The 19,631-nt window shown below is 43.8% G+C and overlaps 1 protein-coding gene across 3 annotated transcripts in view; it reads right to left on the bottom strand.

Moving 5' to 3' along the window:
• The window catches only part of LOC111969338 (protein mono-ADP-ribosyltransferase PARP6), a 30,418-nt gene extending 11,234 nt beyond the window's left edge, over nucleotides 1-19,184 (bottom strand). The window contains exons 1-18 of one of the 3 annotated variants that reach the window (XM_023995402.2): nucleotides 18,907-19,184; nucleotides 17,327-17,464; nucleotides 16,819-16,896; nucleotides 16,152-16,246; nucleotides 15,899-15,959; nucleotides 15,711-15,801; nucleotides 15,513-15,579; nucleotides 14,051-14,200; nucleotides 8,555-8,705; nucleotides 6,620-6,751; nucleotides 6,126-6,221; nucleotides 5,717-5,809; nucleotides 5,486-5,611; nucleotides 5,236-5,301; nucleotides 4,996-5,063; nucleotides 4,800-4,848; nucleotides 4,569-4,681; nucleotides 3,252-3,324 (exon numbers count right to left, since the gene is read on the bottom strand). In XM_023995402.2, the coding sequence (XP_023851170.1) occupies nucleotides 3,252-3,324; nucleotides 4,569-4,681; nucleotides 4,800-4,848; nucleotides 4,996-5,063; nucleotides 5,236-5,301; nucleotides 5,486-5,611; nucleotides 5,717-5,809; nucleotides 6,126-6,221; nucleotides 6,620-6,751; nucleotides 8,555-8,705; nucleotides 14,051-14,200; nucleotides 15,513-15,579; nucleotides 15,711-15,801; nucleotides 15,899-15,959; nucleotides 16,152-16,246; nucleotides 16,819-16,896; nucleotides 17,327-17,329 (1,512 nt within the window). In that variant the 5' untranslated portion in view covers nucleotides 17,330-17,464; nucleotides 18,907-19,184. Of the gene's footprint in view, nucleotides 1-2,702; nucleotides 3,325-4,568; nucleotides 4,682-4,799; nucleotides 4,849-4,995; nucleotides 5,064-5,235; nucleotides 5,302-5,485; nucleotides 5,612-5,716; nucleotides 5,810-6,125; nucleotides 6,222-6,619; nucleotides 6,752-8,554; nucleotides 8,706-14,050; nucleotides 14,201-15,512; nucleotides 15,580-15,710; nucleotides 15,802-15,898; nucleotides 15,960-16,151; nucleotides 16,262-16,818; nucleotides 16,897-17,326; nucleotides 17,465-18,906 lie in introns of those variants that run through there. The other 2 variants (XM_070445399.1, XM_070445398.1) reach the window with 2 other exon arrangements.
• Nucleotides 19,185-19,631: the final 447 nt, after the last annotated feature.

Raw genomic sequence — 19,631 nt, 5'->3', positions numbered from 1 at the left:
ACAGAGAGAGAGAGACAAACCTGTGACAAACATAATTAAATAAATGTATACTGGCAATACGTGCAGCATTAAAATTGGTAAGAAAATAACAGAATTCTTTAACCAGGGGCGGGGCCTTCGTCAGGGGTGTAATCTGAGCCCTGCACTCTTCAATATTTACATCAACGAATTGGCCACTATTCTAGAAAAATCCTCAGCCCTGGTGTGGACCTGCTAGAGCAGTACTTCCAGACCTGGGCCCTGGCAGTAAACCCCAAAAAGACTAAAATAATGATTTTCCAGAGAAGATCCAGATCTCAGGGAATTAGACCAAAGTTCTCAATTGGTACAAAATATATAGAGTACTGCACACACTACAATTACTTAGGTTTAAAAATAAGCTCAACTGGACACCTTAATGAGGCAGTGAATGAACTGAGAGAGAAAGCACGCAGGGCATTCTACGCCATTAAAAAGCAAATTCAAATTGAAATACCTATTAAAATWTGGCTAAAACTAATTGAATATGTCATTGAACCAATTGCACTTTATGGCAATGAGGTGTGGGGTCCACTTGCAAAACAAGATTTCATCAAATGGGACAAACACCGCATTGAAACCCTGCATGCAGAGTTCTGTAAGATTATCCTACATGTCCAAYGGAAAACTACAAACAATGCATGCAGGGCAGAATTAGGACAATATCCACTAATAATAAAAACTCAAAAAAGAGCAATTATGTTTTGGAAACATCTAAAATACAGTGACCCCCTCTCATATCGCTACCAAGCCCTGCAATGCCAAGAGCTGAGCAAAGAAAAGAGTCCCCTCATCCAGCTGGTCCTGGGGCTGAMTTCACAAACCTGTTCTACTAACAAACTGAAGCCTCAGGACCAGAACATCCAATCAATCAGGATAAACCAAATTACAACACAGTCAAAACAAAACTATATTGCTTATTGGGAAACAGAAGCACAAACACAAAACAAAATGCAGTGCTATCTGGCCCTACATCGCCAGTACACTGTGGCTAAATATTTGACCATGGTTACTGATCAAATCCTTAGAAAAACCTTGACAAACTACAGGCTCAGTGAGCACAGCCTTGCCATTGAGAAGGGTAGACACAGGAAAACCTGGCTCCCTGTAGAGGAAAGGCTGTGCAACCCCTGCACAACAGCAGAACCTGAGACGGAGCTGCATTTCCTGACAAAATGTCAAAAATATAAAACAATTAGAGAGTGTCATTTCCCCAAATTTGAAACCCTTATTCAAGGTTTCAAAGACCTCTCTGATGAGAGTAGGCTACCCGTCCTGTTGGGGGAGGACGCAGAGAGCTGTGGGTTGGCAGCGCACTACATTGCTGCCTGCCATAAGTTGAGGGACAGTGTCTGACAGACCAATCAACCTGCACATGTACTCTACTGTATGTTTATTGTTATTGTTCAATGTATGGTTATTTTGTCACTTGGTTATTGTTGTACGTTTGTCTTTGTCTCCCCATTGACACACAATTTTGATTCTCATTTTTTATATTGTAATATCCAAAATAAGCTTTGGCAATAGTGTACATTGTTACGTCTCACTGCCAATAAGTAAAATTGAATTGAATGAATGAAAAATTGAGAGACAGAGACAGAGACGACGAAAGAGAGGAGAGGTCGAGAGGAGAGGAGGGAGAGCGTGAGAAGCGAGAGCGAGGAGAGCGAGAAGAGAAGAGGAAGAAGAGAGACACAGAGAGAGAGAGAAGACAGAAGATAGAGCAGAGAGAGAGAAGAGACAGGAGACAGGAGAGAAGACAGGAGAGGAGACAGAGAGAGACAGAAGAGAAGAAGAGACAGACAAGACAGCGAGAGCACAGCGAGAGACAGAGAGAGAGACAGTAGAGAGAAGAGAGAAGAGAGATGACGAAGAGTAAGAGAGAGAGGAAAGAGGAGATGAGAGAGACAGAAAGCAGAGAGACCAGAGAGACCGAGAGAAGACAAGAGAGGAGAGAGAGGGACAGAACAACAATGAGATTACATGGGCTGTTGCGAGCTTGGAAAGAGGACGAGAATGAACAAACCAACGCTCAAGGTGAGGAGAGGGAGGAGCGAAGAGAGAAGAGAGGAGAGAGAGGACAGAGACAGAGGAGAGGGAGAGAGGAGAGAGAGAGAGAGAGAGAAGAGAGACAGAGAGAGAGACGAGCGAAGAGAGACAGAGGAGGAGCGAGGAGAGAGAGAGAGAGAGAGAGACGAGAGAAGAGGAGCAGGAGAGAGAGAGAGAGAGAGAAGAGAGGAGAAGAGAGAAGAGGAGAGAGAGAGAGAGATGAGAGAGAGAGAGAAGAGAGAGAGGAAGGAGAGAAGAGACAGGGAGGGAGGAGAGAGAGACGAGAGACAGAGAGAGAGAGCAGAGCGAGAGAAGACAGAAAAGACAGGAGGAGAGAGGAGAGAGAGAGAGAGAGAGAGAGAGAGAGAGGAGAGAGAGAGAGAGAGAGACAGAGAGAGGAGAGAGAGGGATGCAGAACAAGGGGATGAAAGACGAGTCTTCAAAGCTCTACAAACAAAGTAGTTCTAATGCTGTAATATGCTCATAATAAACCGCTCACTGACACAAAACACCCTGCTGACTTCTCCCATTCATACAGCATAATATAATAACAGGAAGAGCGAGATGGCGTGTTTCAAAGGTGCATACATTTGAACCTTAAGATCATTGAAAATAGATTGCATGCATGTGGTTTAATGTCTTGTACAGGGTCTTGAACTGCCAGGAGGTCAGCCATATACATATTAAACATCATTAGGTTCAGCATAGAGGTAAATAAGAGAGACAGTATAGGTGATGACCGTTACTGACCTTCCTTGGATCCCTCACCCACTCACCCACTCTGTGGATCCTCAAAGCGAAACAGACATGGGGCGGGGCAGCAGTCCAACCTCTGACCTAGTCTACTCAGTGCTCTTAGTGGTCAACCCAGGCAGCCACGCCTCCAGCCAGGCCGACTGGTAACCCTAGCGCCCAGCAGACAACACAGCCCCTCTGCCTCTCTATCAGGACAGGAAGAGGCGTGGCGTCCACTGCTGTCAGAGCAGGAAACAGGAAGTGCTCGACATATGCCAGGGGAAAATTACCGGTGGGCCTGGCAATACATATGAGAGAGAAACCTGGCATCCGTTACTGTCAAAATGGATCAGCTGGACAGCCAACCTGCACTGTGTGTGAGGAGGACAGACAGGCTCTGTCCAAGGTGGGATGCGTCTTAGTTTCAGCCAACTGCTGGATCTACATACCTGCAGTTTGGTATAAGAGGCATTGACTAGTCCATTTCTCAGAACGGAGTGCCAGTTCTCTATATGGGAACCACTAGAGCAGGTGCAGGGAGAGAGAGAGAGAAGGAGAGTTGTGAATACTGAACACTTCTTCCTCAAACAGGCCCAGTGCTTTCTGAAGGCTCCAACAACGCTGTGCAGAGAGAGTTCAAAACGGAATTATTTCCACTTGTGCATGCCAACCATTTATGGACATTTTGTTATACTGTACCTCGAGTAAAGCATTCATGCCGGGAGATATCTACATCTTATTGGCAATGCAATAAGTCTGTTTACACTGTGTTTCTGTCTGATTGTATGAGATAGTAATTCTATTTTCTCACATTTTCTAAACATGGCGTGTTTGTTTGCTAAAGACAGCAGAATGYCTGAGGACATACAGCACAGGAACAGCTCAGAAATCTCATGATATTACATCACCCCTCCTTCTCCTTTCAACAGCAGGATGTTACGTGAATAGAAGTCTCAGTGGGAATACATCAAACTGTACCGTCTCTCATCTCTTATTGTCTTCAAATAAACCCCAGGGGTGAAACAGGGTAACCATGCTGTTATTCTTAGCAGAGACAAAGTTCAAGAAGAGTGGTTAAATCAGCTAGCTGCCTGAGGGACTGAGACAGTTCTGATTGCTTTGAGATAGTCCCATGCATGCTTCTGCTTCGTGCCTTTCGGCATGGCTGTCTGACTCTGTCTGTTGCTCACACTGATATTGCTACATCAGGGACCCAGTACTGCTGGGAAAACAGGGTGTGGTGTCTGTTCACTGTGCCGTCAGCTGGTGGATGCTGTAACTACCAGCTATGTGGGACTATATTATGTGTTGTCTCTGTCTATAAGACTGGGCGGCAGGTAGCCTAGCAGTTACAGAGGTGACCCAGCAACCGGAGGGTTGCCAGTTTGAATCCTGGGTCTGACGGGAAAAAGAAAATCGGTGTGGAAGTGAGCTGGCAACCGGAGGATGCTGGTGTCTAATCCTAAATGCGTTGCCTGCCATTGTACCCTTGAGCAAGGCACTTAACCKCCCACAACAACTGCTCCACTGGCGCCCAGTGTGGCAGCCCCCTGCTCCAACCTTTGAGTGTCTTTGGGAAGGGATGGGGTACATTTCGGTTGGACTTTGTGRACAATTTACGAATCAAGTTATCTCAAACTTAATAAAACATAGTACCTATTCTGTATGTGGGAGTCTATGGTTAAGGGGAGGTRGGTGCTGCCATATACTGTATATGGGACCACTACAGGGGAGTGGCACCCTTAGGGGAGAGAGAGGGGACTCACTGGAAGGCAAAGGTGCTGCCGTAGAGCTTCTTGGCCGTGCGYAAGCGTGCCTCCTTGGCAGGCGGGCTGCTGAGCAACAAGAACTGGTGGGATGTGTGCATGAACTTCAGTTGCTATWGGASAGAGAGAGAGACGGAGGGAAGGAGAGAGAYAATAGAGAATCATGTASRGGAGAACACACGGCAACAGTTACGAGGAAGAGCAGACACCAGAGATCTGTGTTATTCATACCCTACTCAGAGGCAGCTTGACGATATGGGATCGGTTACTGGATATGATCCTAGAGAGGGAGAGAGAGAGAGAGAAAGAGGGAGGAGAAGAGAGAGGACGGGATATGGTGGGGAGAAGAAAAACAGGTTCGTGGAAGAGGCAGAACAGGGTTGGAGGTTTAGATTGCAGGAGGTGTAAGCAGAGACCTTCTACCTACCACTGCAGTAGAGGGTGAGCCAGAGGGTCCAGTTTGTCCATCTGTTTCTTAATCTCCAGATATGAGCCCTGGAAAAGACAGCTTTCATTATTTCACACCCCACTATCATTTCGTCACTAAACTACCAAATCTAAATATGACAAGGAGACYATTCAATGCAACAACACATATATAGTCTCTTTTCACAGCCCAAGTCCAGCACTGCCCTTCCTTCATCCCAGCCTCCCCCAGCCTCAGTACCTGGGTCATCTCGCGGATGGACATGACACTGTCCAGTGCTTTTTGCAATCTCTCATAGTTCTTCTTCTGTGACCAGGGAGCAAGAMGGAGCCACAGAGACAGGCGTCAGAAGGACAGGGAGAGAGAAAAACATTGGATTAATARCTACAACCCATTCAATGAGCRCAAAGTAATGTTTCAGAATGTTATCACATATTATGATAACCAGACATCCTGTAACGTGGTGTGTAACCACAGCAACAGTAGTAACCTTTGGGTTGAAGGCCAGAGTCTTGGGGTCGTTGGGGTCGACCACAGATGGGTAGGGTTCAAAGATGATGCTTTTACGAGGAGACTCCAGAGCAGCCCGACACATAGCCACCAGCAGATCCACCACCTAGGGATCAACATGAAAGRCGATCAGTTATCACCAGATAGACAGYGACAGACAGACAAGACYGGGGGATAGAGAAAGTGTGTGTGTTGTTAGTCAGGCAGTCACCTCTGCTCCAGTGGCCACCTCCTCTGCTGCTCCTGACATCACACCCAGAGTGTAGAAGGAGAACACACACAGCTCTCTAGTGCACACAGCCGGCTGCGCACTCACACACACACACACACACACACACACACACACACACACACACACACACACACACACACACACACACACACACACACACACACACAACACACACACCACACACACACACACACACACACACACACACACACACACACACACACACACACACACACACACACACACACACACACAGGGCAAGTGGTACACACACGCACACAAACAAACACATCAATCTGAGTGAAACAAAGAAACTTGCTCATAGCTGAATTGAAACATTTACATTTTAACGTTCACTTCACACTGTATGTTTTTTTATGTGGTCTACCTTCAACATGGATCCGTTCTGAAAGACGTGCTGCTCGTCACAGACCACACAGTACTCATTGAGAGTGGGGATCCTCTGCTCCGAGTATTTCATTATCTGTCAGGAGACAAAACATGGTGTTCCTGCCAATCACCCCCTCCTCTCTTCCAGCCCCATATACCACTCTCCTATCATGACATCATCAGCTGACTGGGCCTCTTATCAACGCTTTAGTCTGTCACTTTACCCAGGGTTGAAACAAACCCATTATACACACGCACATGAATCTAAATCATTTGATAGATAAAACATTTCCTCATTTCAACTTTCATGAATCAATTAAACAGAGGCGGAGACCTTCTTTAAGCACATACTATGTCCTCTAACTCTTGTAAGGGTAATTTGACCCTTGATAGTCCTATCAGTGTTTGRGCTTTGGAGTTGTTTTGGAAGGACGTTCAGAGTGAACTAAAAGCCTATTAGGGCCCTAGCTTTGTCCTTGAGGTCTTATCTACCTGTACTAAGAAGCCATACTCCAAGGTAGGGATGTTCTTGCAGTGGCCGCCCGCCTGGGATGAGAAAAACAATTCAATCAGCTGCCTCGTGGTAATCTGCGCTGGGGCCCTGGCCGCCGGGACAGCCACAGTCTGATGGGTACAGTGAAGACAAAGCATTATGGGACAGTGAAGTAGTGAAGGGTACAGTGAAGACAAAGCATTACGCCAGCCATGTCAGGTATGGGTAGGGAGAGGCTCAGGAAGGAAGGTAGGTACAGTACTGTAGGTGTGTTGGTTGGGGGAGGGTACAGTCAAAGTTCTCAGGTAGTTCAAAGCGAGAAAACAATTAGATAGTATGGATAATAGAATGGGGAAATAGTTGCTTGTTACGAGTATTGCTCTGAATTCATGCACTTTCTGATATGGATGATGTATTGTGTTTGACTGTTCTAGCTAGCTGTACGGTCACAGTGACTTTTTCATGCAATAGAATACCCATCAAAACACACAAATGTGCAATTTCATTAGGTGCAATAATTGGGCTCTGTGCAATACACTGCGTGCACAATTATTAGGCAAGTGAGCATTCTGATCTTATCATTATTTCTAGGCACATTTTCCAACTCCGAACCATATAAACTTGAATGCTTATTGGATGTAATCATTTTCAGGTGATATGTGTCTGTGTAATGAGGGAGGGTGTAGTGAAAGTCAATAACACCTTATATCAAGGTGTGCATGATTATTAAGCAGCTTCATGACCTCAGGTAAAATGGGCCAAAAAAGAGATTTAACTGACACTGAAAAGTAAAAAATTGTAAAATGCCTTTCAGACGGATGCAACACTCTTGAAATAGCTAAACTATTGATGCGTTACCATCGGACAATCAAACGTTTTGTTGCGAATAGTGAACTGGGGCGCAAAAAACACATGGAGAAGAAAAGGCGCAAATTAACTGCAAAAGAAGAATTAAACATCAATCTGCCAGGAACCCATTATCCTCCAGTGCCACCATATTCCAGAACTGGAACCTACCTGGAGTGTCCAGAAGTACAAGGTGTCAAGTGCTCAGAGACATGGCCAAGGTCAAGAAGGCTGAAACGTGACCACCACTGAATAGGATTCACAAGTTGAAGCGTCAAGATTGGGCAAAGAAATATGAAGACAGATTTCTCTAAGGTTTTATGGACAGATGAAATGAGAGTGACTCTTGATGGACCAGATGGATGGGCCCGTGGCTAGATCAGTAATGGACACAGGGCACCACTTTGAGTCAGGCGCCAGCAAGGTGGTGGGGTACTGGTATGGGCTGCTATCATTAAGGATGAGGTAGTTGGACCTTTTTGGGTTGAAGATGGACTGAAACTCAACCCCCAAACCTACTGCCAGTTTCTGGAACATTATTTCTTCAAGCAGTGGTACAGGAAGAAGTCCTCAGCATTCAGGAAGGCCATGATCTTCATGCAGGACAATGCTCCATCACATGCATCCAAGTACTCCACTGCTTGGCTAGCCAGCAAGGGCCTCAAAGATGCCCGAATAATGACCTGGCCCCCTTCCTCACCTGACTTAAATCCTATTGAGAACTTGTGGGCCCTTCTCAAACGTGAGATTTACAGTGAGGGAAGACAATACACCTCTTTGAACAGCATTTGGGAGTCTGTGGTTGCTGCTTCAGCGAAAGTTGATCGTGAACAGATCAAGAAACTGACAGACTCCATGGATGGAACGGTGGCTATATTGGTCACTGAATATTTTTGAAAGGCCAAAAATMTTATTTAATTGTCATTTTGTGTTACTTATCGTTACACTTACTCTAAAAATTGAGAATAAACAAGTGAATTGGGAGAAATAATTTTTGTAAATTAGTTGCCTAATAATTGTGCACACTAATTGTTGCCAGTCAGGAGAGGGGTGTGTGATGATGGTGGTGAGGGGAGGTGGGTTCCGACCTGGCTGTTGGGGGGGTAGCTGAACAGCTCCCCCTTGGGGTTCTTCATGGTGCAGGAGATGGAGCGATTCATGAGCCGGGTCACCCTCAGCTCTGGAACACTCAGCTTCCCCTTCAGAACCGTGTCCTGGATCAGAGGGAAGCTGGGGGACCTGGGAACACACACACACACAACCCAGAGACCATTAATGCATAGACCTGGAAGTATACAGTACATACACATACAGACAGACATTCAGACACCTACGCAAGAAAAGTATAGGAACACAAAAGTTCAGAGCAACTAATTAGTGAGTATGTTTACATGCACACTAATAATTTGATATTAAGCTGATTATGGCAATACTCTGAGTTTGGCATTAGTCATGTAAACACCTTACTCTGATTATCTTAATTAACCGGCGTAAGGTCAAGCAAAGTAAGCATAACCCGGTTAAAATACCTCAATTTTCTAGCAATCTAGGACATGTAAACACCTTCATTTGAGTTCCTGTGTTGTATTTGATCTGCGCATGTGCTCCCTCGAGTGAAGCGAGTTCCGAAAATGTCTTTAAAATAGTATACACACACAAACTTTATATGTCCAAACTCAAATAGGCTTCCCAAAAATAACATGGTCCCTGTGATAGAACGTTTATCYTTTATTTTAATTGGCAATTTTCTAAATTTTTCCATCAGGAAGCCTGTCCATGTATAGAGGATTGTAAGCGAAATTGTTCTTCTTGCAAACCATGTAAACYTTTTAATCTAAATATTACATTAAATCAGAGTATTCACAATAATTGTTTTATTGAAAGGATGGTAACGTACCCATTGACTACTGAGATGACAGTGATGATGAAATCTGACCAGGATAATGAATGTGGAGCTATAATAGTAGCCGGGATAGTACTAGAAGCTGTAATAGTAGCTGGGATAGTACTAGAAGCTGTAATAGTAGCTTGGATAGTACTAGAAGCTTAATCGTAAGCTCAGGGATACGTAACTTAGGCCAAGCTTAATAGTAGCTGGGATAGTACTAGAAGCTGTAATAGTAGCTGGGATAGTACTAGAAGCTGTAATAGTAGGCGGGAATAGTACTAGAAGCTGTAATAGTAGCTGGGATAGTACTAGAAGCTGTAATAGTAGCTGAGAGATACCGTTACATAGGAAGCTGTAATAGTAGCTGGGATAGTACTAGAAGCTGGAATAGTAGCGGGATAGTACTAGAAGCTAGTAAAGTGCTGGGATAAGTCGAAGACTGTAATAGTAGCCGGGATACTACTAGAAGCTGTAATAGTAGGCCGGGATACGTACTAGAAGCTATATAGCTGAAGTATGCGTATAGTAGCTGGGTAGTTACTAAGCTGTAGGTGCTGATAGTACTAGAAGCTGTAATTTAGTGAGCTGGATTAGGTATAGAAAGCTGTATATGAGTAGCTGGGGATAGTACTATGAAGCTGTAATAGTAGCAACGGGATAGTACTAGAAGCTGTAATAGTAAGCTGGGATACGTACTAGAAGCTGTAATAGTAGCTGGGATAGTACTAGAAGCTATAATAGTAGCCTGGGAGTAGAACTAGACGCTGTAATAGGAGCTGGGATAGTACTAGAAGCTGTTAATAGTAGGCTGGGATAGTACTAGAAGCTGTAATAGTAGCTGGATAGTACTAGAAGTCTCTAATAGTAGCTGGGACTAAGCTAATGAGCGTGATAGACTTTAGAAGCTGTAATAGTAGCTGGGTATAGTACTAGAAGCTGTAATAGTAGCTGGGATAGTACTAGAAGCTGTAATAGTAGCTGGGAATACTAGAAGCTGTAATAGTAGCTGGGGATAGTACTATGAAGCTGTAATAGTAGCTGGATAGTACTAGAAGCTGTAATAGTACTGGATAAGTACTAGAAGCGGTTAATGTAGCTGATATACTAGAAGCGTAATAGGAGCGGGTAGTACTAGAAGCTATAATAGTAGCTGGGATAGTACTAGAAGCTGTAATAGTAGCTGGATAGTACTAGAAGCTGTAATAGTGAGCTGGGATAGTACTAGAAGCCTGTAATGTATAGCTAGCTGGGATAGTACTAGAAGCTGTAATAGTAGCTGGGATAGTACTAGAAGCTGTAATAGTAGCCGGGGATAGTACTAGAAGCCTGTAAAGTAGACTGGGATAGTACTAGAAGCTGTAATAGTAGCTGGATATACTAGAACTGTAATAAGTAGCTGGGATAGTACTAGAAGCTGTAATGGAGCCGGGATAGTACTAGAAGCTATAATGGTAGCTGGCGATAGTACTAGAAGCTGTAATAGTGTTAGCTGGGATAGTACTAGAAGCTGTAATAGTAGCTGGGATAGTACTACGAAGCTGTAATAGTAGCTGGGATAGTACCAGAAGCTTAATAGTAGCTGGAGTAGTACTAGAAGCTGTAATAGTAGCTGGGATAGTACTAGAAGCTGTAATAGTAGCTGGGATAGTACTAGAAGCTGTAATAGTAGCTGGGATAATACTAGAAGCTGTAATAGTAGCTGGGATAGTACTAGAAGCTGTAATGGTAGCCGGGATACTTACTAGAAGCTGTAATAGTAGCTGGGATAGTACTAGAAGAAGCTGTAATAGTAGCTGGATAGTACTAGAAGCTGTAATAGTAGCTGGGATACTACTAGAAGCTGTAATAGTAGCTGGGATAGTACTAAACGAATAGTACGGGATAGTACTAAGAAGCTTAATAGTAGCTGGGATAGTACTAGAAGCTGTAATAGAGCCGGATGGATTACTAGAAGCTGTAATAGTAGCCGGGATACTACTAGAAGCTGTAATAGTAGCTGGGATAGTACTAGAAGCTATTAATAGTAGCTGGGATAGTACTAGAAGCTGTAATAGGTAGCCGGGATAGTACTAGAAGCTGTAATAGTAGCCGGGATACTACTAGAAGCTGTAATAGTAGCTGGGATAGTACTAGAAGCTGTAATAGTAGCTGGGATTAGTACTAGAAGCTGTAATAGTAGCTGGGATAGTACTAGAAGCTGTAATAGTAGCTGGATAGTACTAAGAGCTGTAATAGTAGCTGGGATATACTAGAAGCTGTAAAGTAGCCGGGATAGTACTAGAAGCTGTAATAGTAGCTGGGATAGTACTAGAAGCTGTAATAGTAGCTGGGATAGTACTAGAAGCTGTAATAGTAGCCGGGATAGTACTAGAAGCTGTAATAGTAGCTGGATAGTACTAGAAGCTGTAATAGTAGCTGGGATAGTACTAGAAGCTGTAATGTAGCTGGGATAGTACTAAACTGTAATAGTAGGGATAGTACTAGAAGCTGTAATAGGAGCCGGGATAGTACTAGAAGCTATATAGTAGCTGGGATAGTACTAGAAGCTGTAATAGTAGCTGGGATAGTACTAGAAGCTGTAATATAGCTGGGATAGTACTCGAAGCTGTAATAGTAGCTGGGATAGTACTAGAAGCTTGTAATAGAGCTGGGATAGTACTAGAAGCTGTAATAGTAGCTGGGGGGATAGTACTAGAAGCTGTAATAGTAGCTGGGATAGTACTAGAAGCTAATAGTAGCTGGGATAATACTAGAAGCTGTAATAGGAGCTGGGATAGTACTAGAAGCTGTAATAGTAGCCGGGATACTACTAGAAGCTGTAATAGTAGCTGGGATAGTACTGAAGCGATAGTACGGATATACAGAAGCTGTAATAGTAGCTGGGATAGTACTAGAAGCTGTAATAGTAGCTGGGATAGTACTAGAAGCTGAATAGTAGCCGGATAGTACTAGAAGCTATAATAGTAGCTGGGATAGTACTAGAAGCTGTAATAGTAGCGGATACTACTAGAAGCTGTAATAGTAGCCGGGATATACTAGAAGCTGTAATAGTAGCTGGATAGTACTAGAAGCTGTAATAGTAGCTGGGATAGTTACTAGAAAGCTGTAATAGTAGCTGGGATAGTACTAGAAGCTGTAATAGTAGCTGGGAATAGTACTAGAAAGCTGTAATAGTAGCTGGGATAGTACTAGAAGCTGTAATAGTAGCCGGGATAGGACTAGAAGCTGTAATAGTAGCTGGGATAGTACTAGAAGCTGTAATAGTAGCTGGGATAGTACTAGAAGCTATTAATAGTAGCTGGGATAGTAGTAGAAGCTGTAAAGTAGCCGGGATAGTACTAGAGCTGTAATAGTAGCTGGATTAGTACAGAAGCTGTAATAGAGCTGGGATAGTACTAGAAAGATATAAAGTAGCTGGGATAGTACTAGAAGCTGTAATAGTAGCCGGGATAGTACTAGAAAGCTGTAATAGTAGCTGGGATAGTACTAGAAGCTGTAATAGTAGCTGGGATAGTACTAGAAGCTGTAATAGTAGCTGGATAGTACTAAAGCTGTAATAGAGCTGGGATAGTACTAGAAGCTGTAATAGTAGCTGGGATAGTACTAGAAGCTGTTAATAGTAGTGGATAGTACTAGAAGCTGTAATAGTAGCTGGGATATACTAGAAGCTGTAATAGGAGCCGGGATAGTACTAGAAGCTATAATATAGCTGGATAGTACTAGAAGCTGAATAGTAGCGTTGGGATAGTACTAGAAGCTGTAATAGTAGCTGGGATAGTACTCGAAGCTGTAATTATAGCTGGGATTAGTACTAGAAGCGTGTAATAGTAGCTGGATAGTATAGAAGCTGTAATAGTAGCTGGATAGTACTAGAGCTGTAATAGTAGCTGGATAGTACTAGAAGCTGTAATAGTAGTGGATAATATTAGAAAGCTGTAATAGTAGCTGGGATAGTACTAGAAGCTGTAATAGGAGCCGGGATAGTACTAGAAGCTGTAATAGTAGCTGGGATAGTACTAGAAGCTGTAATAGTAGCTGGGATAGTACTAGAAGCTTAATAGTAGCTGGGATACTACTAAAAGCTGTAATAGTAGCTGGATATACTAGAAGCTGTAATAGGTAGCTGGATAGTACTAGAAGCTGTAATAGAGCCGGGATAGTACTAGAAGCTGTTAATAGTAGCTGGGATAGTACTAGAAGCTGTAATAGTAGCTGGGATAGTACTAGAAGCTGTAATAGTTAGCTGGGATAGTACTAGAAGCTGTAATAGTAGCTGGGATAGTACTAGAAGCTGTAATAGTAGCCGGATAGTTACTAGAAGCTGTAATAGTAGGCGGGATAGTACTAGAAGCTGTAATAGGTAGCCGTGATAGTACTAGAAGCTGTAATAGTAGCTGGATAGTACTAGAAACTGAATGTAGTGCTGGGATTACTAGAAGCTGAATAGTAGCTGGGATAGTACTAGAAGCTGTAATAGTAGCTGGGATAGTACTAGAAGCTTAATAGTAGCTGGATAGTACTAGAAGCCTTGTAATAGGAGCCGGATAGTACTTAGAAGCTGGAATAGTAGCTGGGATAGTACTAGAAGCTGTAATAGTAGCTGGGATAGTACTAGAAGCTGTAATAGGAGCCGGGATAGTACTAGAAGCTGTAATAGGAGCCGGGATAGTACTAGAAGCTGTAATAGGAGCCATACTTGGGGATGGGAGAGAAGATGCTGAGTCCTGCGCGGAACTTCTTGATGGTTCCCCCYGCCTTGAACCAGCTGTGTCTCTTCTCCTGRTGGGCCTTCAGGAACTCATTACTGAGATGCTTCCACTGCTGGGACGTGAACGTACTCAGGATCCTATAGGGCACACAGCACAACCAGTCACAATCAATTAGCAATTAGCAGATGTCATTGACTCTACTGGACATTTAGGTACATAATATACACTAAATGACCAAAAGTATGTGGACACCTACTCGTCAAACATCTTATTCCAAAATCATGTGCATTAATATGGAGTTGGTCACACCTTTTCTGTTATAACAGCCTCCACTCTTGCTGGAACATTGCTYRGGGGACTTGCTTCCATTCAGCCACATTGAGAATTAGTGAGATCGGGTACTGATATTGGGTGATAATGCCGGGCTCGCAATCGGCGCTCTAATTCATCCCAAAGGTATTCTGTGGGGTTGAGGTCAGTCAAGTTCTTCCACGCCGATCTAGACAAACCATTTCTGTATTGACCTCGCTTTGGGCACGGGGGCATTGCCATGCTGAAACAGGAAAGGGCCTTCCCCAAACTGTTGCCACAAAGTTGGAAGCACAGAAATGTGGATGCTGTAGCGTTAAGATTTCCCTTCACTGGAACTAAGGGACCTATCCCAAACCCTGAAAAACAGCCCCAGACCATTATTCCTCCTCCTTCAAACTTTACAGTTGGCACTGTGCATTCGGGTAGGTAGCGTTCTCCTGGCATCTGCCAAATCCAGATTCGTCCGTCGGACTGCCAGATGGTGAAGCGTGATTTATCAATCCAAAGAACGCATTTCCACTGCTCCAGAGTCCAATGGTGGCGAGCTTTACACCACTCCAGTCGACAATTGGCATTGTGCATGGTGATCTTAGACTTGTTTGCGTCCGCTTGGCCATGGAAACCCATTTCATGAATCTCCCGACGAACAGTTATTGTGCTGACATTGCTTCCAGAGGCAGTTTGAAACTCACATACTGAGTGTTGCAAACGAGGACAGACTATTTTTACGCGCTACACGCTTCAGCACTCGGCAGTCCCGTTCTGTGGCCTACCACTTCGCGGCTGAGCCACTGTTGCTCATAGACATTTCCACTGCACAATAACAGCACTTACAGTTGACCGGGGCAGCTCTCTAGGGCAGACAATTGAATGTCACTGAGCACTTCAGTAAGGCCATTCTACTGCCAGTGTTTGTCTATGGAGATTGCATGGCTGTGTGCTCYATTTTATACACCTGTCAGCAATGGGTGTGGCTGAAGGGGCATCCACATACTTTTGCATAGATAGTAGAAGTTGTGTAGGTGTCATTGAAAATTGTGGAAATCTTGTAAAATTAGCGTAGGACCCATGGATAGCCTCTCTGAACCAGAATGTGAGGAATCGTGCTGAGTGGCATGTGACTCGAGTAGGACTCACTTCTTGAGCTGCAGGCCCAGGCTGAAGCCCTCTTTATTGGAGGGCTGGAACACCTCCACTGACGGTTCTGAGAATAGATGACTCATTATTATGCAACACATAGGAGTGAAGAACTCAGCTCTGATTACACATACACGGCACACAAACACAGGCAGGCAAACGCATGCACACACACACAGCCACTGGGGCTCTGCTCACCCGGTCCATCTAGGTACTGCGAGAGAGAGAAGCGCAGTCTCAGAATGATGGGCTCTGTTCGGATGACCTTCCAGGCTGTTGCCACCTCCTCCTGGAACAAACACACACACATATGATATACACATACACTGTCTACTATGATGAATTGTAATACTGGAATGCCCATAGAAAATAAAATGAAAACTCACATCCAAAAAACTGATATTAATCTGAAGGTCAATGTCCACATCATCAATGGTTCCATACTCTCTGAAAGAGGAAGAATAGCAAATATACAGATTTAATCATCACATAAACTGATCAGCTTTTCCATACTAAGAAACTTGACATCTCAGTGGATKTGATGTTGTCTGGAGCAAAGTATTTACTGATCATGATAATAACAGTCAGTGGTCTTGGTTTCCAGACTTGGCTGTGGCGACTGTGTGTGTACTGTAGTACCTGACAGAGACAGCACTGTCGGTATAGATGTCCTTCACTGCCTCGATGTCTGCATCCAGTTGGGGGTGTCGGTACAGGTCAGCAGCACAGCTCCCCTGGAGGTCAGACCACTGAATTATCCATGGAGATGCTGCTGTAGCCTCCATTTACACTAATATGAGCTAGCTCTGATACTCGTGTATGAAATTACTGTAGTATTAGACAAGGTACAGGGCCAGTCTCCTGTTCTGCTGTCACACAGGACTGTATCTGTGTGTCTCTCTATCTCTAGTTRGATCTTCTATCTGTCTCGTTCTCACACACATATATCAGTGCCTACAAACAGGCTCTCATCTCTTGGTTGATGGTCTGAATCCAATGGAGAATAGGCTTTTAAAACCGGACTGAATTTACAGTACTTTCAACTCGAGCCTTTAGAGATAACTTTTTGTAAAAAGCTGATTGAAAGATTAACATAATGTGTATGTCACATAGGATTTGATGTAATAAGATAACAGTTTCTGAGGACCCCTACGGGGAGTTCTGAAGACCCCAAGTGATGATTTTGATTGTATTGGACCAAAGAGCCTAGCGGGCAAAACTGGTTGAAATMATGTCATTATGACATTTTGGCCGGTTTGATAGGAGGGATAGGAGGCCTGGGAGGATGACATGATGGCCTGGGTACCTGGATCCCATAGAGGAACTGCTCCGACTCGTTCTCCCCATCTGATTCCTCATCAGTCCAGGACTGGCCTTTGATGTCCTGCAGGCATACAGACACAAAGATGTGAAACGCCATTCTAGTTATTATCGCTCCATCTCCCATCCTTTCTCTCTCTCTGTCCATTTAGCTGCCAGTTCTTCAAAGACTTCAAAATAAAGCTTTTTATATCACGTCAAAGGGATGGACGGAGATCCATTTGGATAAACAAAGTACAACTAGACATGAAATAAGCCACAGATATTCAATACATTATTTGCAAAACATGTACGACGATTCACTATTATGTTTTCGTTTGGCTTAGTAGCTATCGACAGCAAGGCATCACGCCTTATATATCTATTAAATATCTACATACATCAGCCATTCTGACTGTATCTATTATGATAACTGCAGTCTGATGATAAACAGAGACTACAGTACTACGTCTATGATATTACCATTGGATATGGTGTTATAAGAGTTGTCTCACCATTGGGTCTGTTGTTCATAGGGGTTTCTCAGACAGGGTTAGGCTTCTCCCATCCATAACAGCTGAGCTCCATGTAGGAGGAGGGACTGAGGTTGAAGTCTGGCCTGGTCACTCTGACTTCCTCTCAAACTGTGGTACCTAATCATTTGGCATGAGACAGGAGGAACAAGAACAAGAAGCTTACAGTAATGTCTCTTATTTCAGCATTTTTACGAAGCATCTACCTTTAATAAACACAGCTTACTAAACAATGATGCAAGGACGTTTTCCGCATTGCCACTTCCTAATGGAGGCCTCCTTTTCCCTTTTTCTTTCAATCATCTGCACTCCACTTTGCCATGTATCCTAGCAACAGCCACTTCTGCCGTCTGTCACCCTCCCATTAATCACAGTGAAGACGGAGAGTGTGTGGGAGAGAGAGGCTATATGTGTTGTGCTTTGTGCACAATTTTATGTTTAGGTAATCTGAATATTCAACAGAATCTTCATCTAACCTTTTTAATCTGTGTAAAAAAGGTAAGGAAAGGGTCGTCCATTTGYTGAAATCACTTCATTGTATTACCTGCACTGTCAAGTTCAGGAATTGTCTTTGTTAGGAACAATCATTGAAATTGTGCAAAAGATTTACCTGGCTGAATTAGGAGTTAAAGCCAGGGATGGATATATTTCTCTCAGGGCATTTTTGACATTTGCTCAGCATCCTAAAATTGTGATATTTCAACAGAGCAATCATCATCAGTCATTAAGCTCTCAGACCTCACAATGACCTCAGAGGATGAGATCACTGTGCTAGATGGTACCAGGTGTGTACTTTTACAAACTGAATCTATGATATATCCCTAACAGCTCCCAACAAACACATAATAGCGTGACAGATTATACCGTACTTCCCTCCACATATTTCAGCTGCCATATCTTTACATTCAGATGTAAACACATCAGACATTGTGTCCCCTAAGCTAAACACAACATGCACTGAGGGCAATACATAACGGTAATGGACTCCTGTCCACTGTACGATGCTCATAGTTGAATACAGGTTGTTGGCACAGAACCCGCTAATAAACTTACAACACAAACACAGCCTGTGGCTGTTAGAGTCAACAACAGAACCAACGATGAGTCAATAAAAATGAAGAAACACTATGTCTCTCTCTGTCTCTCTCCCTTCTTCTTCTGCGCTTACTCAGTTCAGCGACCTCATCACTCCCCAAAACTGAGCCATTTTGTTTCACCAGAAACTGCCGCTAGCGAGACCACGTTCCATTTCAACTATAGTGTATTTATCATGCGTCCTATTGCTATTAAGTGTTTTCCATATTTCCTGGATGTTCAGCAATCCTCTTTTGGAAAGCCCCCCCCCCCAAACCCACTCACCATTATCACCCCCCCTTCCTCCTCCCGTCCTCTCCCGCCTTCATTGCCAAGTCCCGACCCCCCTCTCGCCTCTCTCTGTCATATCACATACAGATAGAGATGCAAACTGACCCCCTCCCCTCATCCCCTCAATGAGAATCAAACACACGCAGAGGCATGCAGCTTTCCCCCTCCCCCACCTCTCCTCCGGCTGACACGCTTACCTATGCAGGAGCTGGAGATGGAGGATGGAGATGGAGGATGCTGTCCTTGGTCCTGATCCTTTCCCTCTTAAAGGGAACACCTGCTTTTATATCCTTGCTATGTCCCCCTTGAATGAAAAAWTTTAATAAAATTATTTAAAAAACAGCAGTGAGAATTGTAAATGCCAAAATGMCTGCCTCCCTCTCGCTCCCTGTCCGTATCAGCCTCTCTGCTTCCCGGTGGCTGCTCTATGTCTGTGTTTATCTATTGCAGATCTCTGCTCATACTGCCGTCTTATTTTTTGCCTGACAACACTGAGGGGCCTGAGCATGCTCAGTTGGAGCTAGCAGCTGGTCATGTGACTTGCAGCTGACTGTGTTTCTGCTAAGGGGGAGAAGGGCGAGAGAAAAATGGAGGAACATGGCAGTCCTGTTAGTGCTGTGATGACTGTGTGTTTCTGAGTCTGTGTCTCTACCAGAGCAATCACTTTTTGAGAAAGAAGTGCATGTCTGTTGTCTGATACTATTTTAGGACCGTTCTGTCTGTTACGCTCACAAATCGCCTTTTCTAAAAGATTAAATGAAAAAAATATATACAGTGAATCCTCAGGAACAAAACCACCAAACACATTACATTCTAATTAACTCATGAAATGTAGAAGCAATGGAACAGTATTTTATGTATTGCAGTGTGTATAGCAATTATAGAGCAGCATATTGTTTAGGAAATCGTACAGTGGCTGAGT

Source organism: Salvelinus sp. IW2-2015, linkage group LG10, assembly GCF_002910315.2.
Source record: "Salvelinus sp. IW2-2015 linkage group LG10, ASM291031v2, whole genome shotgun sequence".
Taxonomy (NCBI): Eukaryota; Metazoa; Chordata; class Actinopteri; order Salmoniformes; family Salmonidae; genus Salvelinus; species Salvelinus sp. IW2-2015.
The sequence above is the reverse complement of the archived record's forward strand: the minus strand, read 5'-3'. Positions and strand labels throughout refer to the sequence as shown.